This window comes from Maylandia zebra, linkage group LG1 (genome assembly GCF_041146795.1).
Source record: "Maylandia zebra isolate NMK-2024a linkage group LG1, Mzebra_GT3a, whole genome shotgun sequence".
NCBI lineage: Eukaryota > Metazoa > Chordata > Actinopteri > Cichliformes > Cichlidae > Maylandia > Maylandia zebra.
The window spans coordinates 40,092,511-40,120,029 of record NC_135167.1 but is presented as its reverse complement, the minus strand read 5'-3'; the positions used below and the strand labels follow the sequence as shown (position 1 = coordinate 40,120,029).

The following is a 27,519-nucleotide window of genomic DNA, read 5'->3' as shown; positions in this document are numbered from 1 at the left end:
TCAGGAACTGGACTGGACTACGCTAAGACGCACAAACAGGTCAGGCAATAGACTGCACTTATTTTTAATTTTCCACTGGCACTCAGTTTAACTCTTTTTTTTTAACTTCAACTCTGGATTTATTTCTCTGTCCCGGGGTCTCTCTCTCACACACACACACACACACACACACACACACACACACACACACACACACACACACACACACACACACAAAGGTGTGCTTGTTTTCTCTCTTTCACTGTACCTTTATGGGTGGATACAGTTTTGTGTCAGCATGTCTGCTGTATCCAGACTTCACACTGTTTTACAGCCCGAGCGCTGGATGTGTTTATAAAAGGAAAATGCAGCTGGAAACAATTAAAAATAACTTTTGGAGAAAAGAATAAACGGAAACAATAGAAAAAAATAGAAAGTTTGAGTACATATGGCAAAATTCACTGTAAATGACCACTGTGTGCGTACTCATATCTATCTATCTATCTATCTATCTATCTATCTATCTATCTATCTATCTATCTATCTATCTATATATATATATATATATATATATATATATATATATATATATATATATATATATAGAGAGAGAGAGAGAGAGAGAGAGAGAGAGAGAGAGAGCATTTTTGTAGTTTTTTAAACTTGTTTTTAACAAGTACATCAGGTGTCCCTGTAAATGAGCCCCGACAGTGAGCAGCACTCTGGCCGTGCTTCACATAAGTGGAAAAACAGTTCGACCTGTGCTTTTCCTGCACGATGAGCCAACGTGTCTGCAGAGAAAAGTGTTCTGAAAACCTGAATCTGTTTCTCAGGACTGTGTGGACATTGATGAATGTGTAGATCTACCTGACGCCTGCGTGCCAAACTCTGTGTGCGTCAACACTGTGGTGAGTTCACATCTCTCTTCTCTTCACACAGATAAAAATTCCTGTGATGTCTTTGCCGAGAACATAAATTTACTTGCACGTTGTTCTCTTCAGCCCCTTTTCCATTAGTACCTATTCGGATGGACTTGCCACAGTTTTCCATAGTCATAGTACCTGGTACCAGCTAATAAATTAGTACCTGCTCAACCGGAGTTCCAAGTGATCCGAGCAGGTACTATCAGAATCAGAATCAGAATCAGAATACTTTAGGTACTAAAAGGTGACATCATCAGACTGTGTGCAATTGGCTGCTTAGTGGCGTCACTCGATGAGTCATGAGAGCGTCTCGTTCAGGAAAATCAAAACTGCCATTTTTGAAACCCGACAACGAGAGAAGCAGCTACAGAAACAATGCCGTGTTCCCGATTTTGACGAAAAGCCGCAGACCGAGCAGCAGGTATATTGTTAACTGGATGTTGCATACTAATTTTGTCACGGGATGCTCTGCCATGTTGCTATGACGATGACCACACACATCAGGTGGTACTCGATTGTAATGGAAAACCAGTCGATCCGAGTCGAGCAGTGGCAAGCCGTGGCGACTCGATCCGAGTAGCTACTACTGGAAAAGGGGCTTTAGCTGAGAAACAGCGCCCTCTGGTGGAGATCCAGCTGTAACTGCTACGTTATATTTCTCTCTCTCCTCAGGGCTCGTACAAATGTGGAGGCTGTAAACCTGGTTTTCTCGGTAACCAAACATCAGGATGCTTCCCTAGGAAGTCCTGTGCTGCACTGACCTTTAACCCCTGTGACATCAACGCCCACTGTGCCATGGAGAGGAACGGAGAGGTTGCCTGCAGGGTGAGGACATCAGACCTGATTGTTTCGAGTTTATGTAACTGTCATGTAACGATCCATGTTTCCACACAAATTACCTTTATGAACATGATGTTCCTCAGAGGAGCAATGACACCAAACCTAAAAAACTTCCAAACAGTCGACTACATCTGCATTGTTTACTACTAACTGTCATCACGCTTCACAGCTCACTGAGCTCAGCTCAATGTAAACTAATCCACACCGCCCTCTAGTGGCATTTTGGAGTAGTGCTTTATGAAAAGTGACCAGAAAAAATGAAAACCAACACATATATACGTGACGTTTCTTTGGGTTTAGTGTTTTTAATTTGGTCAAACTTGTTCAATGGTGGATCTTTTTTTGATACTGTGTTTTAATACCGCTTCGTCTTAAATATTCCTCTGTCAATACGACATAGATTACAAAATTATGGATATAACGAGTTAAAACAAACCCACTCATGATTAGGGTTGAAAATAAAAACTAATGAAAAATGCAGAAGCGTTAATTAACCTTTTTGATTTAGTTAAACAGAAAGAAAAGCTTCGGTTTTATGATAGCACCGATAAGGTCGTATTGCCTCAAGTCTGTCCTGAGCTGTCACAAAGTTCTCAACATTTAGAGCATATAATCATCCTCCTGGTGCACACATTGTCAGTAAATGAGGCGGTGGTTCATCTGAAGTTGGAAAAGGTCAGACAAACCATTAACAGCTAATAAAGTACGGTGGACGTCCACCGTAATGTTGTCTTTACAATAAGAAGTTTTACGCCTTTGTACTTAGTTTTTCAGATATATTTGCAGTTTCATGTAAACAGACCAGAGAATCACCTGGATGATCCTGTTTTGTCACGTGTGTGTTTCCAGTGTAATGTGGGCTGGGCCGGCAACGGGAACACGTGCGGTATGGACACGGACATTGACGGGTATCCCGACCGCTCTCTGCCCTGCATGGACAACGACAAACACTGCAAACAGGTCAGACATATGACACTATCACTGTATCGTGTCACATGCGATCATCTGTTGTTGACTGATAATAGGTCATTTGATTAATTTAGTAATTAAACTCTAAAAAGTAATTTGGACTGTGATGTATGTGTGTGTGTTACCTGCTGTCTTTGTCCACCAGGACAACTGTGTGTTCACACCAAACTCTGGCCAAGAGGACGCCGATAACGACGGGATCGGAGACCAGTGTGATGAGGATGCTGACGGGGACGGCATCAAAAACGTGGAGGTTAGAGACCGCGAATGCGTCTGTCAGTGGCTGTCGTGGCTGTGATGTGGTCATGTGACATGTCCTCTGGCCTTCAGGATAACTGTCGTTTGGTTCCTAACAAAGACCAGCAGAACTCGGACAGCGACTCATTCGGAGATGCCTGTGATAACTGTCCCAACGTCCCCAACAGCGACCAGAAAGACACAGACAACAACGGACAGGGAGACGCCTGCGACCAGGATATCGACGGAGACGGTTAGAAACCGCCATCAGACCTCGCAGGAGACACGTGACTCTATATTGCCCTCTAGAGACAAAGAACAGGAACTACAAGAGCTGTGAAGCAAATTAAGCTCTAGAAGTTTGTCTTTAAGGCTGTTTATTTACAAAAACATGCAAACTGGTGAAGCCACAGTGCTGCATGAATGTCATTTATAACCATTAAACAAGACTGGTGAATGGCTTTGTGTCCAGGTATTCCCAACGTTCTGGATAACTGTCCAAAGGTACCGAACCCGATGCAGACAGACAGAGACAGAGATGGAGTCGGAGACGCCTGCGACAGCTGTCCTGAGCTCAGCAACCCAATGCAGGTACAAACACTCAGGCCCTGTGGCACGCTACGTTTTATTGGACATAAATAATCACACATGGAATTTAAATTTGTTTTAATAAAAATCGCAAACAAAAAACACTAAATGTTAATGCTGAGAAATGTTTTGAAAAGTATTTGCGTATTGCATCTTTGTTGTTGTTGTGACTTTTTTAGTTGTGAGAAAGTCAAAAGAATTAAAAGGTCACACCAACAACTCACAACTGAGGCGGCTGATGAATAACAGCTCGATGTAAAAACAGCATTTCTGTGCGTTTCAGCAGTAAACAGAGACAGTGTAACACGGTGTGCACAAATAACTCAGTAACAACTGTTTTGTGTTTGTAACTAGCAATAGCAGAAAGGTCAGAGGTTACAGTCTGTCTTCTTTCTTCTTCAGACTGATGTAGACAACGACCTGGTCGGAGACGTTTGCGACACCAACCTGGACACGTATGTTTGGAAAACACACACACACACACACACACACGCACACACACACAAAACCCCCTTCAGCTATCTTAGTGAGGACCTTCATTGACATAATGGTTTCCCTAGCCCCTTACCTTAACCCTAACCATTAAAAATGAATGCCTAACCCTTACTCTAAACCTAACCATAACCTAATTGTAACCCTGACACTAAAACCTCATTTTGAGCCTCAAAAACGCCTTCAAACTTGTGAGGACCGGTGAGTGTGTCCTCACAAGTATAGTAGAATGCAGATTTCAGTCCTCACAAAGATAGCTAGACAGGAACACACACACACACACACACACACAGATCTATTTTAGTTTTCTATTTTTTGATGCCATAAAACATTTAAAAATGCAATGAAAATTAAAAAATGATGTAAACTTGTTTTCTAGTTGCAGTTGAGTTTTCATGGGATCCATTCAATGTTATTTTATTTATTCAGCGCCAAATCACAACAACAGTCGCCTCAAGGCGCTTTATATTGTACAGTAGACCCTACAATAATACATACAGAGAAAAACCCAACAATCATATGACCCCCTATGAGCAGCACTTTGGTGACAGTGGGAAGGAAAAACTCCCTTTTAACAGGAAGAAACCTCCGACAGAACCAGGCTCAGGGAGGGGCGGGGCCATCTGCTCAGGGAGGGGGCTTTATATTGTAAGGTAAATGAAATTGGGAATAAATGGGATTACTTTGGATCTAAATTACACTGTAGATTAAAAAATGAAAATGTCTTTGTTTGAAGTGATTTCATTTTTATTTTCAATTAGTTTCAATTCCTGTCAAACAGGCTGTTTCTGATAAATGTAAGTATGTTTTATTAACATACATTTAAGGGTAGGAATACAGTATATCAGTCTTATGTCTTATGACAGCCTCGAGCTACAAGCCAGCTGTGTCACTAAAACTGGCCACACCTCTAATTAGAAGAAAATATTGAAGTCTATGGAGACTGACTCACTTTCATAGCCAGGCTTTAGTGGGCACACAGTTCCATGTTTAAAAATGGACAGTAATTCTAAAAACAGAAACCTGCTCATTAAAGGCGAAACACGGTCGCTTATTTAACATCTGTAGGGACGGCGACGGTCACCAGGACAGCAGAGACAACTGTCCAGACATCCCCAACAGCTCCCAGCTGGACTCCGATAACGACGGCCTGGGAGATGACTGCGACCACGACGATGACAACGACGGCATCCTCGATGACTACGACAACTGCAGACTGATCGTTAACCCCAATCAGAAAGACTCAGATGGTAACAATCATATAAAAGCCCACAAAGGCTAAACAACCAGAACCTGCTGCTGTGTACCATCCATTTATTCTTTTTTAAAGAGCAGAAAATATGATAGAAAATTAGACTCGGGTTAGTTACAATTAACCTCTTGAAGTTTACATTTTCTGTGTGATTATTACTTTTATATTCTTACTGAATAGTTTATTATAAAATGTATACTTTTAGTTTCCAAGGATTTTAACATCCTGGTTACATATCGGTGTAGTAATGTCTGCATTCAGATGTGGCCCAAGTTCCCTGATGCGTTTACCACAAGTCTTTTGTTGGAGCTACATTCATGTTGTTTTGTTGTATTTGCCATCAAAGTGTTTCTATTGTTGGTATTACCCTCAGTGAATTTTGAATGTACAGGTCAACAGTAGCAAAGCTGTGAACTGTGTTTTTCTGGCAGTAAATAGAACTGTGTCGTCTGCACAGAGAAGTAACTTTATTCATAGAAATCCTGCGAAGGTCTAGATTTAAACCGCTCCATCGTGTCCGTCTGCAGTGAACGGTATCGGAGATGTCTGTGAGAACGACTTTGATAACGACGCTGTGATGGATTTGTTCGATGTGTGCCCGGAGAGTGCCGAGGTCACTCTGACAGACTTCAGAGCCTATCAGACTGTCATCCTGGACCCGGAGGGTGACGCACAGATTGACCCCAACTGGGTGGTGCTGAATCAGGTAACTTTGGTAGTCTTATGTGAATATGGCTGGTTATCAAGTACAACTGTTTCTCCACCTGTTCTTTACTAGAAAATGTGTATAATTGCTTGTCCATTGGTGTTAAACAGTCGGTAAAAGCATTAACAAGAAGATGTAACTGATACTAACGTTTCTTTCTGGTGGACTGGAAGCACAACAAGGGTGCCTATTTTGCTCATTTCCAGCACCAGCTGGACTCTACTACCATATTTGTCTCAGGCTATAAACAATAACTGCCTGTGTGATCTCGATGCTCTTTCATCAGGGTATGGAGATTGTCCAGACGATGAACAGCGATCCTGGTTTAGCCGTAGGTACGAGTTCCACTTTAAAGTGGAGAATTCACAGCTGTCCTCTGGTCCTCGAGCAGATCATCACCTCCTCCGTTTGTCTGCAGGCTACACGGCATTTAATGGCGTTGACTTCGAGGGAACGTTCCACGTCAACACGGTTACGGACGACGACTACGCTGGCTTCATCTTTGGCTACCAGGATTCATCCAGCTTCTATGTGGTGATGTGGAAACAGACAGAGCAGGCTTACTGGCAATCCATACCTTTCAGAGCCATGGCCCAGCCCGCACTGCAGCTCAAGGTTTCTACTCTCTTCTACTGTCCTTTAATGCACATTTAATCAGCAGAAACCAGTATTGCATCATGTGTTGGCAGGTTGTAATGCCTGCTGGTCATTCTTGAAGAGTTCAGTTGTCTCATTCAGGACGTTGCACCCCCTGAACTTTCTCCCTGTGTTCATCCTGCAGGCGGTAAAGTCTCGGACCGGACCAGGTGAGTTCCTGAGGAATGCCTTGTGGCACACGGGAGATACATCTGGAGAGGTGAAGCTGCTCTGGAAGGACCCGCGAAACACCGGCTGGATGGACAAAACGTCCTACCGCTGGCAGCTCAGCCACCGACCGCAGGTGGGATACATCAGGTGAGAGCACAGGCAGACCCTCAGGGAGGTCTGACTAAAGTATCTTAAATACTGCAGTGTGACAGTATCCTGTACTACACTCTTATTTGGATGTACTCCATAGCACATGCAGAGTGCAGGACTGGAACTTGAGTACTATGTAGTACTCTCGCTCTGTGGTTTTAACTCTGTTTTTTAGTGTAGTACTAAAGCCTGCAGTATATATTCTGCTGTAGTAAAGATATGAATAATCTGTAGAACAAATACTGCAGTAGCCTCGATATACTCTGTTGTACTCACACCTTGCAGCTTTGTTAAAAGATCTTCACTTGTGCAGATACTACAGTAGTCTGTAACAGTGAGTACTCATGTTGTAGCACAAATTTATTATATATACTAAGTGCAGATACTGCAGTACTCTGTAACAGTGAGTACTCATGTTGTAGCACAAATTTATTATATATACTAAGTGCAGATACTGCAGTACTCTGTAGTACTCCCTCAGCCTGCAGCTGTGTCCCTCATGCTCATCTATTTTCTGTCTCTTTCTTTCTTTTCTCTTTACTGCATTCTTCACCCTCTGAAACTTCTTTGTGGCTTCGGGGCCCCCCGGTACTCCATTGTACTCGTCTCCATGACGACCAAAGCCCTGGCAAGAATCCACCTCCGAGACCATTGATATGCAGATCATACGGAGAGACGGCGACACACTGAAAAACTTTATCCCGTAAAATATCTACTGTACCCACTCGAAGTGCTAAATCAGTCGTTGATAAGACCTCGAGTCACGTTACCGAAAAGTGAGCCTGACGCAGATCGACTCAAAGTTACACTCTTCCTCCGTGCTGTTTTATTTCTGTAATACATTTGTATATATTAGATTGATTGATATTAAATGTTACAGTGTCGCAACGCTCACTGAAGGATAAATGATCGGATTCTGGTTCTTCCAGTGAGTGTCACGATTCTCAAAACGTTTACGTTTTTGGAAATGGCAGCAGATTAAAAAAAGGTCTGGATTCACATTCTTCAGCCGGTCAGGAGGAGAAAGAGAAAAGCAAAGAAATAAAGGCAGCGAGGCAGGAGGAGGAGGAGGTTTTCAGAAAGTCTCTTCAGAGAGTCGTTAAAGAGAGAGAGTCCCAGGTTGTTCGCACTCTGTCTTTGCATTTTTCAGCTCAGTACTTCAGAGCTGCTGCTGAGACTTTCTGTGCAGTTTGGACATGTGACTGAAAATAAAGAGTGCAGAAATGAAGGTTTTACCTCCAATCTGTTTGCATCGTTTCATTAAAACTTAGTACGTCTGATGATTTGTCCAAATGTGGCACAAATATTCAGAAAATGAGAAAAAAACCGTTTACTTATTTATTACAGACATTATGTGAAAATTAGGTTTTCATCCTACTTCATACACTCTATCCACGTAATTCCCAGTCCGATCTATTATTTATCCCAAGCAATGTTTGGTTTCTAACAGGCTTGTATTTCAAGCTTGGGTTCGGGTTCTGCCTCGGAGCGTTCCAGAGTTCATGTTTATCTTTAGGAAACTTCTGTCTCCAAACATCACAGCAGTTATCTTCTGGAGTGTTTGCATTTTCATCTCTGAAGCTGCTGGATTTACAATCCTTACCGATCATTTACCCGAGAATCATTTATTTGCTCGCCTGATGCCTGATGCTAGTATTCATCCATAGGAATGATTGGCTTCTAACCTGGAGCATCGCCGTGTTCCTGTGGTTTTAGGGTAAAGCTGTTTGAAGGGACACGCGTGGTGGCAGACTCTGGCGTTGTGGTCGACACCACCATGAGAGGAGGACGGCTCGGTGTCTTCTGCTTCTCCCAGGAAAACATCATCTGGTCCAACCTGCGCTACAGATGCAATGGTAGGACCGCCGACCCTGCTTGGCATTATTTTGTCGTTTTATTTGTTTCTGGGGAGTCCTGGAATATTTTGATAAGCCTTTTACGGTGCTAATATGTCACTGCCGTGTTGAAGTGGACGATTGTGTTACCAGTGACACCGATTCACCTTCAGACTTTTCAGTTTTTCCCGAACATACAAGAAGTTCTTAAAACAAGCCCATAAAATCCCAAAACCTTGCCTGATTTAAATACCACTGATCCAAGATCATCTTCTCGCATGGCTGGATGACTTCCTGGAAGCTCGTTCTGACCACAAACATGCAAACACCAGCTTCTGTCCTGAAGGGATCCTAGCGTTGTTTCAAGGATCATCACGACTGATGAGAGCTGGATCTGCAGCTGCCACCAAGCAGTTTTCAGCTCAAGAGTCCACAGTTCCCAAGTACAGAGGCACCTTGTCAGGAACCTGGTGAGGACTGACCCAAGAGTTTGATGATTCATGGAGTTGTGAAAATCTGTGAAATGTGAACACTTTTTATTTCCCTGCTGTTACACCAACTTAGTCTTTGCTCACCACTTGGAGCTGTTGTCCCATTTGGCTCGTTGTGACTTCATCCACAAAGTGAACACTTGTTAAAGGATCACTGTTTTGACGCACAGGTCCAGCGCATATCACAGTTACACCAGTACAAGTGCAGTGCACCTCTGTACTGGCCCAGAGGAAGGAAGATGATCTTGAATGGGAGATTGGCTAATCTGTAGTGAGGCAGGGTTTTTACTTTTGGCTGTAAAAGGCTGATGAATGTTGTCGTCTCCCTGCTGATGTCTACTGAAAATCTCAGTCACCTCGACCTCAAGGTTGGGGGTCAGGTTTTCTGAAAAGCTTGTAAATGTGATAATTGAGGAGGAACCAGTATTTTGGAATTTTAGAAGCTTTTTTGAACTTTTAAAAATATTATTAATCTAAACAATCCTCCTGCTATCATTTTTACCCCTCGGCCGTAAAAGGCTGACTGAATACTGTCAGCACTCCTTGGATCTACAGAAAGGGTGCACATCCTAGTTGGTAAATACGATAACTAGAGAACGAGTCAACGTAGGATTTTCAAATTGTTACCATGCATCTACTAGTCCAGAGGTCAAGTTTTCTGAAAGGTTTGTGAACACACTGATAACTCCATAAAGATGTCTTTAAGATTTTCAAATTGATGCCATAGTTTCATCTACAAGCAGGCTGAGGGGCAACACTGGCTCAGGAGATCCACGCTGACCCGCTCTAACCAGAACCTGACCATGTGCAGTCCAGTTCTGCTCCGCTGAGCTCAGAGTCTGCAGAGCCCCCTGCAGTCCAAGATGGTGGAGCTGGTGTTTGTTCCTGAAATGAAATACTCAGAGGAAAGGCCCAAAATTATGCACAATTAGAAGCTCACATGCATTAATATTTAATAACCCATCGTCCTTCCTATTCATTTTACCTCTCATGTCTGCAGAACTAAAAAAAATCCCAATGAGATCAGGGCTTAAAGACTTGTGTCCACTTTTCAGTCGGTATCTGCAGGAAGTACAACCTGCTGACTCTGACAACTGATGAACTTTCTGCTCATTTCCTTCTTTATTACAGACACGGTGCCTGAAGACTTCCAGACTCATCGTAAACAAGTTCTGATGCACATTCAGGTCTGAGAGCTGCAGAGGGACTGTTAACACAACCCCACACACACCATTAAAACGAGTACACACACACAGCTTCTCTGAACCCACTTTAACTGTAGTCTGAACGCCAGCTGAGAAAGTCCAGTCTGAATGAGTGTGTTTATGTGTGTGTCACGAATGAAGCGAAGGAGAGAAAGCAACCAAAGAGCGAACAGTCTGGGGGAAGCACCTGAACGCATCATCGGGGTCCTTCTACGTGACGTTTGAGTGTCTCGGTTTTTTAATATAAACATGGAAACATACGACAGAAACTAAAGAGAAGAAGAATAGGTCCACGTTAACATTTAGTGTATGATAGTAATGATATGTACCTTTTTTTAACTGTAGGAGAAGCTGCGCATCTCAGTCTGTCTCATTAATAACCGGAGCGAAATGGAGAACGAGTTCGAACCAAAATGTGTCAGTATGCACGTCACGTACACGTGACATCACTAAACCTTTGGAGGGTTTATCTTGAATTTCTTTGGAAGCCAAAGTCACAACTGCCGCTAAAATCACATTAGCGCCCTCACGGTGGTTCTAGGACTTTTCCATCTGCAGCTGAAGCTAAGTAAGAGTGAAGAACAGCAGCTTCACTCCGTGAATATTCCTGTTTCATTTTTCTCGTGAGCCTGCATCCTCGATCATCTCCTGTCCAGTTTGCTGTGAAGCTCTAGCGAACGAAATAATCCAGATTTGCTTCTTTTATATCTGAACAGCGATGCAGCGTGAAAGCTTGTTGCTTCATCTCGATGACATGTCGGCGCGCTCGTCGTGTTCCCCCAGACTCTCCTCTCTCTGCTTGTTACTGATCTGGGTTTATTTCGCGTTCATGTTCATCACCGATGTTTAAATCAGACAAAGACGTATAAATCAGCATCCTGACAGCCAGAAACACACACACAGACTTCATTTCCAAAACAGTGTGCGTCCTCTTAAACAAAGAAGAAGGAACAAAGATTTCTGAATTCTTTTTGGACCTTTTAAAAAAAATCAGATTGTGTCAGTTTAACTGAGCAGCAAACACAAAGCTCTCGTGCTGAGACCTGATAAGCTAACGTTACAGAGAAGTCTGATTCAAACAAAAAGTGAAATGTATGTTTTGTGTTTCTTCAAATGTAATGTAATATGTTTGTTGAAATAAACCCAACCATGACTTTTCCTACAATCCTGGTTTCACGTTTCATGATTTCTTAGCAGAGGCGCTCAGACTGATGCACCTGCTGCTGCACGTTTTGCATCTTTGCATCTGCCTGCAGCGCTGCCCTGCGCACAGAGATCAGCGCATGCACATGCGTTTGCACATGAAGCAAATCGCTCCTTAAACTATTCAGCTGTCACAATTATCAACCACACAGACGATTCAAAAGGCTACTTCTGTTTGAAATGACCAATTCGTTTTTATTTAGAGACAAAGATATTATCACACACGTGTTATGGTTGACAGATGATGACAAAAAAAAAAGTAAATAATTCAATCACACGTACGAGCTAACTGAAGCACTGACGAGCAGCTTTCTTCTTGCTGTCAGTGTTTCTGCATTGGAGGACGCGTAAGAAGCCACGAGCAGAAAGCAGCTGTTCATAGGCTGCGTTCACTCTGCAGGTCTTGATGCTCAATTCCGATTTTTTGATCAAATCCGATTTTTTTTGTCTGCTCGTTCACACTACAAATAAAATGCGACAGCAAACGCGCTCTAGTGTGAACGCTCAAAGCGGCCGCATGCGCAAAAGAAGACGTCACACACAACGCGCTCTGTTTAGACCCAGAACAAACAGTATGTTTGACTGATGGCCTTAATATAAAGACTTCGGACTTTACGTTTCCCAATTTTTGCTTTAAGTTATTTTGTTATTTACATAATGATGTAAATAACCTAATAATGATCCTTATTGCTGTTTGAGAGGAGCGCTGCTTCAAAGGATAGCTGCAGATTTCTGTCAGAATCTGCTGATTATACAGTACAAATAAAATGTTCACGTTTCTCCAACGTTGTCTTACCAACAGTTTCACCGGATGGACAGGAAGCGTTCGCGATGTCTTCTCGGGCGCTGATAATTGGCGTCTGTCTTGTGTCAGTGACGTAAAAGACGGATTTAATGCGACATGACCATCAAACAGCAGTCGCTTTCTGAAACATCGGATATGTATCGGATTCAGTACCACATACGAAAGTGGCAGATCGGATTTGAAAATATCGGATTTGTGCCGTTCACACTGTCATAGCATGATCGGACATGGGTCGCAGAGGGTCAAAAAAATCGGATTGATGCGCTTTCGCCTGCAGTGTGAACGCAGCCTAAGTGGCATCACTGAAGGCGCCTCTGGTGCCATGTTTTGCTAAAAAGAAATGTATGGACTGCAAAATGTATTTAGGAACAGGTGTGTGAAAAAGAGGCGTTAAAAGAATCAGCCTTTGTTTTCCCAACAAGCTGTTTGATATCACAGCGACGCAAGTGCAGCCTCGTCTCTGCCGCACAGCTTTGCTGTCACTCTGATGACGTAAAGGCAGCGTCACTCTAATGACGTGAAAGCTGTCTGCGTCTCCAAACAAGCTAAACACTTTGCTCAGGCTAAATATCCACCACGTCTCATCGTTGCTCTTAAGCTTTGGGAGCTATTTCAGTCAGGCGGCCTCATCACTGGAAATGAAACGATGAAAGCTTTTTGTTTAAGCTTTTAAACTTCGTAACAACGTGGAGGACAAAACTGTGGGTTAGCTCGTGATTTGTAATCTACCTCGTCTCTGAGCTCCAGCGCTGCTTTTGCTCTCTCGCTGGCCTGGAGGGGAGGGGGCGGGGTCGTGACCCCTGGGCCGGGGAGGCCGGGACGAGTGCAATATTGGAGGGGAGATATGACAACAGCGCACCACATCCCGGACCTGCCCGACCCCGGGAGGAAACTCGCCACACACCCTGAAACGCACAGCCGTGTTTCCGTGACTACAGAGGATATTACATCATAGCTGACATTGTTGAACAAGCTCATTTTAATAACCTCGTAATCCTAATCTCTCCTCAGACTAAACCCTGATGCACACTTTGCTTTCAACACACAAAGTTTGGATTACTGCATGTAATAATAGTAATTGTATACAACTCAGAAATGCATGCATCTGAGTAGCAATATTATGCAGTATTATTTTGTTTAAAGCTACACGTTAATTTTAAGATTGTTGTACATTTATCAGGTTTTATTTGTTTGTTTTTAATTTTTAACCAAACACAAAACATTCAGCTGCCAGTAATACAACTTATAACTTATTTATCGTCCATTAGTTATCATGACTTTACAGAAAGTTACAGGTAAATAAGAGAAAAGTAAAGTTAGGATTGCGATTCCGCATGTGACACATAAGGGATCTTCACAGGATTTATGTGTGTGTGTGAAGGTTACACACGTCTTTCTTTAAAGTTGTCTGTGGAACACATGTCGCTATCTTTAATTTATTTTAAACGGTAACACTGAGGAAAAACACAGCTGAAAACAAGTTTTACACTTTTGTACCTTGATAAATACACTTGTACTTAACAACTTGTTGTTTTAGTTAAACATCTTCCAGCGAAAGATGTTATAAAAACTAAATGAACATGTTATACAGAAAATGATGAGTTTTATATTCAATGCAAAAAGTCATTTTCCGATTGGACATAAACATTTATAAACATTTAGCCATCACAATTATATTATAACAAACTAATGAAGTAGAACCCCCCCCCCCCCCTAAAAATGTAGAGCAGCCACTCAGATACTGATGATTAAAAAGCGTTTGATAAAAACGCACTTTTTCTGGCGGGTATAGAGTTTCCTTTCAGCTGTTTGTGATTCAGCTGACCCATCCGCGGTTAGGAGCTCCTGGATGTCCTGGATGTTTAACATTTCGCCTCTGAGGTTCACAGAGACGCGAGTCATGACGAGTGTTTAAAAGGTTCTGCTTCTCTCTCCTGACGTGATTTTACCAGATCATCGTCACATGCTGACGTGATGAGTTCAGGTTCTTGTGATAAAAGCGAAAACGAAGAAGAGCTCACCTCTGTGCAGCCTCCCTCTGCCTGTCCATGTCGCCTTGTTGTTTCAGGTCTGTGGAGGGTCCCAGTCAGTCAGTGCTGGTTTTAATCCGAACCCCCACCCACACCCACAAACCCCCACTTCTAAACACTAACAAAGGCTCTGGGAGCTGCTCAGTGAGGCGTAGAGGGGCCCCGCTTCACGCTTAAAGGGCCAACAACTTAACCTGGGAAGCCCTGCGGCAGCGTCCATCTGCACTCGCTTACATCCTCGTTCACACTCGCAGAACTTCACCCAGGGCCGATGGAGCAGGAGCCAATCACCTGTGTTTACCTGCAGACGCAGTGTTTGATTGTAGCTCCCACCTGCCTAAGCTCTGACGTCATCAGCCGCAAGTCTGAATGACGATGACATTAAAACAGCAGCAGGTGATTTTCTGCATCCTCAAAGTGACAGTGCTGCCCCCTGCTGCCGCTACGTGGAACCGCGTTTGCCCCCAGCACCACCGGCCCTCCCCCTCATTACCCTCACAGGGGTGGCCTGTTGTGTCCCCAGCTAGCTGACCCCCTAGCAGCAGGTATGTCTACATTAAAACACTTTATACTTTTTCTTCCTCGACTAATCTGCATAATAAAGATATCGTACTCCATATGGTTAATGTTAAAGCTTACTTTAAAATAAAATGTATTTTAAACACTTTGTACTGTAGTAAAATTATACTTCTTTCACTGCATTGTACAAAAAGAAGCTTAAAGTCTTGTGCAGCCACTTTTCATATTCTACATCTAATGCTCTATCTACATATGTCAGCCACACATATGCATGCTTATAAAGATGTGAAAAAAGGAACAGCAAGTAAAACAGCAGCAGGATGCAAATAGAGTTTGACTTATGGAGGTCTGAAATATAAATAAACTGTCGCTGTGTGTGTGTGTGTGTGTGTGTGTGCGTGTGCGTGTGTGTGTGTGTGTGTGTGCGTGTGCGCGCGAGGACAGTTGTCGTGCAGCAGGTGGTTGTTGCAGACTTATTTAGGAACAACTGAAGCTCCCAGTGTGAACGCACCACAAGTTCCAGACCAGGACCTGGGGTGGGTCGATCCTCAGACACTAACCTGGACTGAGTCTGAGATCTGAGTCGAGTCTAGGAGAGTTTTGGACCGAGACCTTTAGCAGCAGGTTCAGGAGCTCGGATCGATTTCCCTTCGATAAACTGCAGACATGGACGGACAGAACCGGCAGAAGGTAAGAGACAAAAAACAAAGTACATAATTAGAAAATTACAAACTTGGATCAGATTTTTATTATTATTTGTTAGGATTTTACCTGAGGCTGTATCGCTAATTTACCTTCAACATAAAGAATATAAAATCATTGTGTGTTTTCAGCAGCATTTGAATATTTATGGTTTAGTATCACCTCTAACACTTCCAGACGTCACAGAACAGAGTTTTTCTTACACTGAAGAAACCACCTACATGTAGTTTTGGACTGTAATATGAATTATGGAAAACTTTTTGTTCACACCTCTAGCAAATTTCATTTCAGGCTCTAAAAGTATAAAAAATATAGAATTATGTTTTTCTTCTTTTGGCTATGGTAAATGGCCTGTATTTATATAGCGCTTTACTTGGCCCTAAGGACCCCAAAGCGCTTTACACATCCAGTCATCCACACATTCACACACACATTCACACACTGGTGATGGCAGCTACATTGTAGCCACAGCCACCCTGGGGCGCACTGACAGAGGCGAGGCTGCCGGACACTGGCGCCACCGGGCCCTCTGACCACCACCAGTAGGCAACGGCTGAAGTGTCTTGCCCAAGGACACAACGACCGGCGCTCGAACCGGCAACCTTCCTATTACAAGACGAACTGCCAACTCTTGAGCCACGATCGCCTTCATGGCTTAAGTGAGACTCTTTGTAGTTTCACCATCACGTTGGTGTAATTGTTAAACCCTGACACACTTTTTCACTTTTTGTTTGATGAATACAGTCTCGCAGAAGTGAATTCATGTGGTTTAATAATTAGCAGCTGCTGTCCAACAGAAAACACTTTAGTTACGCGATTTCACTGTAAACTGGTTGTGTGTGATTTCGCAGCACACCACAGTACTGCTATGAAAGCAGATATTGTCTGACTTCTCCAGAGTAGTTCCCCAAACACTTTATCCAAATTATTTCTGTTTATTTACCAAAAGTGTTTTTAGTGCATTTGTCCAACAACAAAGACAAGAAAATTTTAATTACTATATTTCTTAATATTCTTATTTTAATCATGAGTTTTAAGGTAAACTGCTTTGGCGTACTTTCATAAGACATTTTATTCATTTGTGTATCACCAAAATGTACATTTTGTCAACTGCTTTTATTGTGAAAGGCAAGAACGTGAGGAAGCTTCTGGTATAGATTAAGCTGTGCCCCAACACAGCGGGCAGCTCTCTAACCCTTCAGTGTTGCTTTCTCTGTGCAGAGAGTCATTCACCCTGTTTCAAAGTTAGTGGCAGCTAGTAATGCTCACTGAGACGAGAGACACTGAAGAGCACAACAATCACATCCTTTGGATTTTTAAACCCGCCGGTCACACAGACGTTACTCTGATGGCTATTAGAGGGTTGGTAAAGGTTGCGTTTTACATTCGGACACCAGCGATGAAAACGTGAGAAACACGAACAAATTACCTGTGACTCAGCCTGGGTGGAATTCTGTGACCAGTATGACCAGTGAGACTCATGCTCAAAAAATATTCCCAGTGTGTGTGTGTGTGTGCTCATACATATAAACTGCTCATATTGTGTGTGGGTATTTATAAGCCTGTGTGACTGTAACTCTGCAGAGCAACTGAGGTTTAAATTTAGCCTCACACTCCAAAACACACACACACAGTCACGTTTGCATTACTGGAAACACAGGACGCTGACCAGGAGCATTTGCAGCAGACCTAACGTTGCATATTAATATTAATGTATCGCATTAGACCTTAAACCGAGGACACACCTTCAGATTTAATCATTCACCTTATAGGGACTCGCTTATCAACAGGAGGTCGAGTCCTCACCATGCAGTTGTGTAAACAGACGAGTACAACAAGCTCACGCGCACACACACACAGCTGTTAAAGAGGGCTAAAGGTCAGCTGACAGCTGTCTGTCACCGTTCATGCTGGTCATTATTTTAAAGGACCAGTTCAGTGTTTTTATATAAATCCTTTGATTGACTGAGGATCAATTTCAAGCCCCCAAAGCTCAATTTAAAGACTGGAAATGCTGGAAACAGCCGGCATGCTCCCTGTTCAGCGTCACATATTTGGAACCTACCCGGGGGCCCCTGCTGAGGCCCCTCATTCCCACATTCCCAAATGTGTGTGTGTCCCAGTAACCAACTCCAGAGAGCAGTCTGGTCACCTTTCTGTAGTCACAGCCTTAGCGTCTCCCGGTCAGACCTGGTGACACCGTTATTCCTTATTTGCTGCTTTTATGAAGCACTGAAGTAGTTCCACATTTGTGCTGACTTCATGTGTTTGTGGAGGTTTTTGAACAAACTAGTTGCCTTCAGGTTGATCTGTGGTGGCAGCTAAAACCCAACGGAACAGGCAACAACATCAATCATTTATTGAGGTGTTCAACGTATTTTTGACACTGCCTCCTGCTAACAGCACACGGGGACGACGTGTAGGCGACGGTCCGCAAAGTTCTGTGTGGAACCATCGCAGTAAGCCCCGCCCACTGACCGCTGCTGTTTGTTCTGTAGGAAAAAACACAGACAAACAGACAAGAGTCCATTTTACAGCGCAGAGAGAAAAAAAGGAGGCAGGTTGACCTGAATGAATCACTCGGGCTGAATATTTATCGTTCTTTTATTAATACTTAGATCTGCTTAACTTGGAGGAAACTGCAGAAACAGGATATTTAAGGATCTAAAGTAATTTTGTTATTGAGTTTATCAGTGAGGACCAACTCTGAGCAGGTAGGCCTCATATTAAAGCTTCTGACCAAATTTCACATCTTTAACTTCTTTATTCCACAAAAACTAGCGTGAAACAGATAAAAGTGATAAATCATCATTAATTAACAAAAGATAATCAGTTGCTTACATTTTTTAAGCAGCATTTGCATTGAACATATAAATAACGTTAACAGAGAGAAATGGGACAATAAATGTGGTTTGGAGAGAACAGAGAAAACAGCTGTTTTTAGCCCCTCCCCTTCAAGCCAGCAAATCAAATGCCAACAACAGTTAGCTCACGGGTGAGTAAACAGAAAACCCCAACAATCACACGATCCGTATGAGAAAGCGCTTTGGCATCAGTGGGAACCAGACTCGGGGAGGTCCAGTCATCTGCCAGAGTGTGATATAAATCACAGACTGGAAAAACACGTTTAATAATAAAAATGCAGACAACCAAAAACTACACAGACAATAAAAGAATGTAACAGGAATGGAATCCATGAACGTCACAGTCTACAGTGAAAGTGTCGGTGCAGCTTCGGCTAAGTTGACCATGACATAAAAAAATCAATCAAAGGGTTGAAAAAATGTTAAAGAATCGTTCAGGTGATCATGAGTCATGTGACATTTGTGTGTGCAGGTTTTCTAATGGCTCCTGGAGAAGAAGAAGGTTCCAGCGAGCATCATGCAGGTGAGCTGAAGGTCCCGATGGTGGCGCTCTGTCACATCTGTGTTACTGTGAGAAAACAGTCACACGATTCCACAGAAAGTCAAAAAAAGGAATGTGACTCTTATGTTTTATCCTCAGATGTGTGAATCGCTGTTTGAAAAGATCCGTCTGTATATTTGTTTAGAGGGGGGGAAACTCACACCGAAGGCCCCAAACATTGTTGCACAAGGCTCAAAATGTGTTGTTTTTTTCTGCTGTAAAAGTCGGGACACTTTCACAGAGGAGTCTTTGGTGGCTGACTCACAGTACAGGAACTGGTCATTCTTCCATTCCTGAGGTTTTCATGAATAGGATAAGATAACTCTTTGTTTCCGTTGCACAGTCATGCTTAGCACAATAGTACAATGGAACTGGAAAATGTCCCACGCTGGCATAAGCACAACTAAGCACAACAAATACAACAGAGGAATTTAAGTGGATTTGTCCAAGTGCAAGAAAGGTTTGAGCAAAAAAAGTAATGATTTAATAAAAAATAAAAGAGTGAGTGAAAGTTTATTGCACATTATTATTGTTATTGTTATTGCCCACCCAAAAAGTCCAGGGATGTAGCCAATCAGGTCAGCTGTTAGCATTGATTAGGGCTGTCGCCCTGTTGTAAAAGCTGTCCTTAAGTCTGTTGGTCCGGGACCTCAGCAGCCTGAACCTCCAGCCAGACGGCAGCAGCGTAAACACCCGCTGTCCTGGGTGTGTGCAGTCCCGTAGGATGCTGCGTGTCCTCCTGAGACAGCGAGTGCTGCACAGGTCCTTCAGGGAGGGAAGAGGATGTTTTGGGCCATAATAATGATCCTCTGAAGTGCCTTTTTGTGTGCCATGGTGCAGCTGGAGAACCACACAGATGCAGGATGTCAGCACACTTTCATGGAGACGATCAGGTCAGAGAGGTATAATAATGGAAAATGCACAACATGAGGAAAGACGAGGAGAAAAAAGAACTCCCCCCAGACTGAGCTCCAACAGGGAGATCAGTTTGAGAACAGAAAAAAAAACACCACAGCGCATACAAAAAGCACATGACTATCATCTGAGAAGCTTCTTCAGTTCTAAGGTCAAATGGTGGAGAGTCCCAGATTTAAACCCAGTGGGAGTTTCCCCCCAAAGAGGGACAAAGGACCCTCTGATGATCCTCCACCTAATCACATGAGCCAAGGGGTGAAAATGGGTGTGGGTCACAATCAGGTGAGCTCATTGTGAAACCTGGCCCCACCCTATCATGTGAAATCCTGAGGTCAGCTGGCCCAGGATGTGAGTGGGCGTTAAGGCGTCTGGGGAGGATCTCAAAACTGGATCATAGATGGCAGAGAGTTGGTGTCGTAAACCCCGCCTCTGTTCAAAGATGGTCGCTCACAGTGGACATAGATGCTTCTTTCACTCCTCTTTCAAACCATCTGTCCTCTCTGTCCAAAATGTGAACATTGGCATCCTCGAAAGAGTGTCCTTTATCCTTAAGATGCAGATGGACTGCTGAGTCTTGTCCTGTGAAGTTTGTGTTTAGGAGTTTTGTCTTTCGGGTGAACCAGTTTTTGTCTGAGTGTGTTGCTGGGTCTGAAGTACACCAGGATGTCGTCATCTTCTTTTCTGTGCATCAGAAGAGAAGGTCAGACACCAGCGAGGGAGGATAAGAACGACAGACTCAACAACACTGTCATCCCCTATGTAGCCGGTGTATCAGAGAAACTCAGGAGAGTTTTCTCCAAGCATGACATCCCAGTGCATTTGTTTTTTATGTCTATCTGAATTCTTGTTCACATGAATAGTTTATATAAAAGATGTCCAACTCAGAGACAAAAAGGCTGAAAGGAGGGATTCATGCCTGGAAGTAGGGCTGGGCGATATGGCCTAAAAGCCATATCGCGACATAATTTGAAGCACGTGCGGTAACAATATATATCGCAATATATTCTTTTCTTCTGTATAACGTATTTTCCACACTATAAGGACTTAAAATCCTTTAATTTTCTCAAAAATCGAGAGTGTTCCTTATGTATGAATTCTGGTTGTGCTTACTGACCTCGAACTGATTTTGGCTGCAGATTTTTGAAACTAATTCAAACGTACAGCTCTGTTATCACTTCTAACATAAAGACAGGAAACTAAACAGCAGTGGCGTTTGCAGGGTTACTGAAGTTGGGCTAGCTGGTATATAATGATGTGCTACGTGATTGCTAGCGACACAGCTATGTTAGCATAACATTAGCACAGTGAAGCTGGAGGATGAAGCCAACTTTTTTTCCACTCGATAAAAGTTAACGTGAGGGATTCTGGTGGTCAGGGACAAATGCAATCACATAGCAGGATGCTGTACACGGGGCAACTTCAGTCAGGAGAACAACTGAGAGCATTCATCCACAATACGAGGTTAGTTATTAATATACTGCAACAACATGGGAACAGAGCAGCTGCGAGAGAATTCAACATTAATGAATCAATGTTACGGAAGTGGAGGAAGCGCAGTTTTTGGCTTTCCCCATATTTCAAAAGTGCTTCACCTCTTTGCTATGACTGTCGCCCGCCATCATTTGCAGATGATAATGGTTTTAGCGCTGCGATGCTTTCAACCAAAACAGGCGCCGCTTGGTGACGTCATCAACATGCGCTATCGGGATAGAGCGATATAGTCAAAATCTCTGTCGTTGGCCAAATTTATATCGTTTCTATCATATATCGTGTATATCGCCCACCCCTACCTGGAAGTCAAAATTATGTTAGTGACTGGTTTCAGTCAACCACAGAATTAATACGAACTCTGATGATCAGTTTTAAAGAGAATGATGATTGCAATCAGACAGATGAACTCATGTGCAGTGAAATCACTGATGGATTGTAATATTTAATTATCACATGAGCCTGCCAGTGAATCATGCTGAGTAGCATCATGAGAGGGGAAGAGAGGTACCAGTTCCCACTCAGAGCATCATCATGATCAGAAATCCTTATCAGAGCAAACAAACCAGCTCATTTACAAGTGGAGGCGGGTTACAGGGTTTGGCTGCTAACAGGTGAGTGTGGCACATGTCTGTGGCATTTTTCAGACTGGTGCTGATTGACTGAACGACCTGCTGTGAGCCTGCTGATGGCGCTCTGGGCTGCCTTGCTGTGGAAGTGCTGGATCCACTTGACTCTGCTGCTCATCCAGGTTTCTTTACCTGAAGGTACACACACACACACACACACACACACACACACACACACACACACACACACACACACACACACACAAAGATAAACAAAAGACTGCCCAGTACATTACAGACAAAACAGGAGAGTTCTTCATCTTGAGAGCCCAACAGGAAGTGGAAAGCCATTAGCAATAATAACCACAAACTGTTATTTTGATCCTTTAAATATTTATTTGCCAACATGTAAGAATATGGATTTTTAACCAGCAGCCTTTCAGCTGAGCATTAATCAATGCATGTCTCAGGTATCAGTCTTTAGCAGCAGCTTAGGGCCTTCAAAATAAAAGCTTCCCATTAGAGAGACAGAGTGCCAGTGGATTCTTAAAAGCTTGTGTTTTTCTCCTGAAGATTTATTTTTTGCTAGAATTTTCGGACTTTCCGAGCAACAACACCACTCCACACCTGCTCCAGAGCAGACTCTGTCATAGATCAGCATGTATGAAAGCACCACCTGCTGACCAGTTCTCCCGAAAATAGCAGAATTCCTGGAAGATCCATCAAACACGGATGTATGGCTGGAAATGCATCCCAAACAGTCTTTGTCTTAGATGCTCAGATGTGTCTTTATGCCTGTTGTTTTTTTAAATTTAACTGCAAGCAGTAAAGAGTTTTAAACCGCTGTGGTTAGCAAGAAGGTCTTGGGTTCAAATCCTTGTTTTGTGTGGCATGTACGGGTCCTCTCCCAGCCCCACAGTCCAAAGACATGCAGTTAGTGCGGTTAGGTTAATGGTGATTCTATACCAGGGGTCTCAAACTCAAATGAGCCGTGGGCCGCTGCTGGCACCGTCATCTCATTGGAGGACCACTTTAGTGCTTAAGTAGTACAAAAAATCAAACAAACAAGAAACCACCCACTGATATTTCCTGAAATGTAGTGTTTTGTTTGTTTGCTTCAAATAAATTTCAAATATTGTATAACACGACAAAACTGCAAACGTGAATTGTTTTCTCACTCCTTTTCTCAACTAACTGAAGCCTTTCACTGGTCCACCAACTAAACAAAGCTCCTTCTCCTCGTGGCAGCACTTCTATCATTTTGTTCGTACTTAACAAAATAAAAATGCAGACATCAGTGTACACATTAATCTGAACTAACACAGCCAATCCCTCAACATGTTTGTACTTTACTGTACCTCAGACAGGTGCGCGGCTCCGAGCCATAGTAAATGGCCTGTATTTGTATAGCGCTTTACTAGCTTTACTAGTCCCTAAGGACCCCAAAGCGCTTTACACATCCAGTCATCCATCCATTCACACACTGGTGATGGCAGCTACATTGTAGCCACAGCCGTCCTGACCACCACCAGTAGGCAACGGGTGAAGTGTCTTGCTCAAGGACACAACGACCGAGACCGACAACCTTTCGATTACAAGGCGAACTCTCAACTCTTGAGCCACGATCGCCACGGTAGTAAAGAGACCTCTGGCTAATACATCGGGCTCGTAGCTGAAAACTAGCTTTACTTTGTTGTCTGGGTCAACTTTGCTAGCGAGAGACAGAGAGAGGCGTTGAAAGGCTGCTTATTGTTTCGGAGGAAAACACGAACACAGTGTACAGTCGAGTCTTAACAGCTTACTTACAGCTGGGCTCGTCAGGCTCTCTTCTTGGCTGCAGTGGTTATTATTATATTTACATGCTTCCAGCTCCCGTTTCTGCTCGGTGACAGCTCGTACTTTTCCTTTCTCTCCCTCCCTCGCTCACAGACACATAACAGCAGTCCATGCTCCCTGCAGCACGGACTACACTGCCCATGCCTGTAGCACTCTGCTCATATTGCCTTCATATTAATAGAATTTTTGAATAATGATTAAAAAAATATTTCTTCACACCAAGTAGAGGTTAAGGGAGCTGCAAGTGACCCGCGGCCGAGAGTTTGAGACCTGGACTGTCCATAGGTGTGAGTGTGAGTGCCCATTGTTGTCTTTCTCTCTCTGTTAGTGATGCGACCTGTCTGGTCTATTTACCATTTACCAAATCAAATTTCAAAGTAAGCTAGTCCTACATTTGAAATGTATTTTTATATTTATTCTTCACATCATTTCAGTCCAGAAAATGCTGAGACTGCAGTATTATTGTATTACAGGCTCCTGGAGACTAAACTAGGAAGCCAGTTCAGTACACCCAGGATAGCTTTTCCTTATTTGGCTTCACTTGCATGAAGCTGGTTTTCAGCAACCTCCAGAACTGTGACAGTAAAAGTCTAAAAGTCAATGTGGACGTGGCAAAACTTGCAGTTCCAGTGTCCACTTGTGTCTCCAGGGTCAACCCCGTATAAGAAGAAGCTACTTTGAGCTTCTCCTTTATTCACAAAGGATTGCCACAGCAGTTCTGATGTTCTCCCTGATGCAATTCCAGAGGGATTTGTATCTCCTTCCAGAATTTGCTGATCAGGCAAATGTGAAAACTGCTGCATGGTGGGAGCCCTAGTTCGAGTGTCCGCAAGCCTGTTTATGCTAAACACTTTCTCCTTCTTATCAGTTACAGCTTCCTGTCATATCCTGAGGTGTAACTCGGATTTTGTGGCTGCAACGCTGGACCTGGGCAGCAGCAGTAGTGGCAGCGGCGGCGGGGCAGCAGGAGGAGGAGCAGCAGCTGTCAGCAGGCAGGCGGCGAACGCCGGTTACTGCAGCGCCCTGCGCTCGTACGCCATGTGCACCAAGAGGCTGTCGCGAGCGTGTCGTGGTGACCTCGCTTACCACTCTGCGGTCCAAGGAATCGAAGATCTGCTCATCCAGCATCGCTGCCCCCGGGTCGGGCCCACGGCACAGCCCCGGGCCCCCCCTGCTGAAACGCTGTCGGGGGACACCTGCCTGTATGAGAGGAGCTTCTTCAGCAGGGAGGGGCAGACACCCGAATACCTGCACTGCAGCGTGTTCGGAGACCCGCACATCAGAACTTTCAACAATGACTTCCACACATGTGCCGTTCCGGGGGCGTGGCCTCTCATTGACAATGAGTATCTGTACGTACAAGCCACCAGCTCACCAGCCAGGGGAGGCATGTACGCCACAGTTCTCACCAAGGTGAGTGCTGACACTTACAGGAGCAGTCAAATGCACCATCAGCTTCTCATGTAAACCTCAACTTACGGTCAGGGGGGGGATCCGAGCAGAGGGTGAGGTGGGGTACACCCTGCATGCCGTCAGTCTGCTGCAGGGCTGACCGATAGAGCGCCGTCGCATTGTGCTCAAACTACAGCCCAGTGCACAAAATGCAGTTTACTGTGAAAAGAGAGAAATGAATGTCAGACATGCTGAAAACTGACAAAATGTCCCAATAACAGCAAATAAAAATGTAACAGTGAGCAGAAATAAACATTTACGACCCCAAAATGAAAATAATCACAGAGCTATTATGGAAAACGGCATTTAATGTCTTCTTTTTCCTCTCAGATCACCATCATCTTCAAGAACTGGCGTCAGTGTATCGACCAGCAGCTGTACCAGGCCGAACTGGACAACGTCCCCGCCGCCTTCGCTGACGGCTCGATGTGGAGCGGCGAGTGGCGAGGTCATCGCAGCCTCACGGTTCGGTCTCTGAATCCCGGCCGGCACGCCGAGATCCGAGCGGTGCACGTCGGCACGGTCTTGGTGGTGCGTCAGAGCGGCCGCTCGCTCGGCCTCTCAGTCCTCTCGCCACGTGGCGTCGTTGAGGCGTTCAGGCCTGAGCAGGACCTCCAGCTGTGCGTGTGGGGCTGCCCCCCCTCCCAGAGACTCAACACGCTTCACCCACCACCATCAGACCCTTTGATGTCCACCGCCATCAGCGCTGAGGACCACTGCGCGGCTCTGCTTCCAGCTCGAGACGTCTACTATCAGGCCTGCGTGTTCGACTTGATCGCCAGCGGAGACCTGAACTCCAGCATGGCCGCTGTCAGTGCACTGCAGGATGCCCAAACCATGATCCCAGACAGGGAGGGGGTTCACCTGCTGCTGGTTGGATCTGCAGGGCACACACGACCTCACCTCACGCTGCTGCTGCTGCTGCTGCTGCTTAGCATTTTGGGAACTCTTAGCAGGCCCTGAGAAACAGGAAGTGACCTCAGACTGTGAAGCTGAAGGAAATGTTTGGAAAATTTCCCAAACACAGCACCTGGAAGAGGACCTAAACGTGACGTCCCAGACGCTGACATCACTGTTGACACCTGAAGCTGGTTTCATGGTCCCACAGAGGAAGCTCCCGTGCGGGCGTGGCCCGTCTGCCTGTCTTTGTGCTGTTGTTGGTCCGTTAGCTAGCCACGGAGAAAAGTCAAGCTCTAAAACACAAAGAGCTGAATTGAAACTGAGAGTGTCACTGCAGCCTGTTTGTTTCGCTCTTTGAACTTTATGCTACGGTTCTCCCGTTAAACTCTTTTTTCACTCCCTCTTGTATCCAGACCAGTCGACATTAGGCAGTTACTCACATCATGTAATTTCAGCATTGCGCTACATCTTGGAGGACTGCATGGAAGTGTGTCTACCGTGGATGAAAACCCCACAGAGACATTTGTGGGACCATAAAACCAGCAGATGGCGTCCTGATGGTGACAGTCTGGATGGAACGGAGCCGCTTGGAAACTTTCCGGGGCCGCAGACTTTAATCGGAGCCCCGAATGTTTGTGGATCACTGCAGCTGATCCAGAACCTTAAAAAAATCTGTGTGCAAAAGAAAAAAGAAATTCATTTAGCTGCTAATTAACAATCTGATAATAAAGATTTCCTCGTGAAATGTTGAATAGTTTGTGATTTTGTTTTATTTTGATGTTCCAGTGCAGTACAAGAGCACTTCGCTCTCGCTCTGCAGGCCTACTTGTTGTTCCTAGAGTATTTAAAAGTAGAATGGGAGGCAGAGCCTTCAGTTTTCAGGCCCCTCTTCTGTGGAACCAGCTTCCAGTTTGGATTCAGGAGACAGACACTATCTCTACTTTCAAGATTAGGCTTCAAACTTTCCTTTTTGCTAAAGCATATAGTTAGGGCTGGACCAGGTGACCCTGAATCCTCCCTTAGTTATGCTGCAATAGACGCAGGCTGCCGGGGATTCCCATGATGCACATGAGTAGTTCTTCTTTACTCACTGCATGTGATCTGAGTTATTTTTCATCTCTGGCTCTCTTCTGCTGCGAGTCTTTGTCTGCTTTTACTATTTAGACAAACGGCATCAAATGAAGTTCAGACGAGACAGTTTCAGCTGCTCTACCATAATGA

The 27,519-nt window shown here is 44.1% G+C and overlaps 2 protein-coding genes across 4 annotated transcripts in view; both read left to right on the top strand.

Annotated features, from left to right (window-relative positions):
• The window catches only part of LOC143419458 (thrombospondin-3a-like), a 25,824-nt gene extending 14,185 nt beyond the window's left edge, over positions 1 to 11,639 (top strand). The window contains exons 9-23 of the mRNA XM_076886226.1: positions 1 to 39; positions 813 to 887; positions 1,575 to 1,727; positions 2,592 to 2,702; positions 2,857 to 2,964; positions 3,042 to 3,201; positions 3,421 to 3,539; positions 3,939 to 3,991; positions 5,097 to 5,278; positions 5,808 to 5,986; positions 6,273 to 6,321; positions 6,405 to 6,601; positions 6,768 to 6,940; positions 8,660 to 8,799; positions 10,401 to 11,639. The exon at positions 1 to 39 is cut by the window's left edge and continues 99 nt beyond it. Coding sequence (XP_076742341.1) covers positions 1 to 39; positions 813 to 887; positions 1,575 to 1,727; positions 2,592 to 2,702; positions 2,857 to 2,964; positions 3,042 to 3,201; positions 3,421 to 3,539; positions 3,939 to 3,991; positions 5,097 to 5,278; positions 5,808 to 5,986; positions 6,273 to 6,321; positions 6,405 to 6,601; positions 6,768 to 6,940; positions 8,660 to 8,799; positions 10,401 to 10,462 — 1,800 coding nt within the window. The 3' untranslated portion in view covers positions 10,463 to 11,639. The remainder of the gene's footprint in view (positions 40 to 812; positions 888 to 1,574; positions 1,728 to 2,591; positions 2,703 to 2,856; positions 2,965 to 3,041; positions 3,202 to 3,420; positions 3,540 to 3,938; positions 3,992 to 5,096; positions 5,279 to 5,807; positions 5,987 to 6,272; positions 6,322 to 6,404; positions 6,602 to 6,767; positions 6,941 to 8,659; positions 8,800 to 10,400) is intronic.
• Positions 11,640 to 14,227: 2,588 nt separating this feature from the next.
• Positions 14,228 to 27,044, top strand: hjv (hemojuvelin BMP co-receptor). 3 transcript variants are annotated; one of them, XM_004571095.5, is made up of 6 exons: positions 14,228 to 15,057; positions 15,476 to 15,721; positions 19,070 to 19,120; positions 22,189 to 22,308; positions 24,815 to 25,359; positions 25,729 to 27,044. In XM_004571095.5, exons 4-6 carry the CDS (start codon positions 22,230 to 22,232, stop codon positions 26,359 to 26,361), a joined length of 1,257 nt encoding a protein of 418 aa, XP_004571152.1. In that variant the 5' UTR covers positions 14,228 to 15,057; positions 15,476 to 15,721; positions 19,070 to 19,120; positions 22,189 to 22,229; the 3' UTR covers positions 26,362 to 27,044. The 3 variants fall into 3 exon arrangements, with proteins under 3 accessions (XP_004571152.1, XP_004571153.1, XP_076742347.1); XM_004571096.3 differs by lacking the exons at positions 14,228 to 15,057; positions 15,476 to 15,721 and adding an exon at positions 18,278 to 18,447; XM_076886232.1 differs by lacking the exons at positions 14,228 to 15,057; positions 15,476 to 15,721; positions 19,070 to 19,120 and adding an exon at positions 21,960 to 22,048.
• Positions 27,045 to 27,519: the final 475 nt, after the last annotated feature.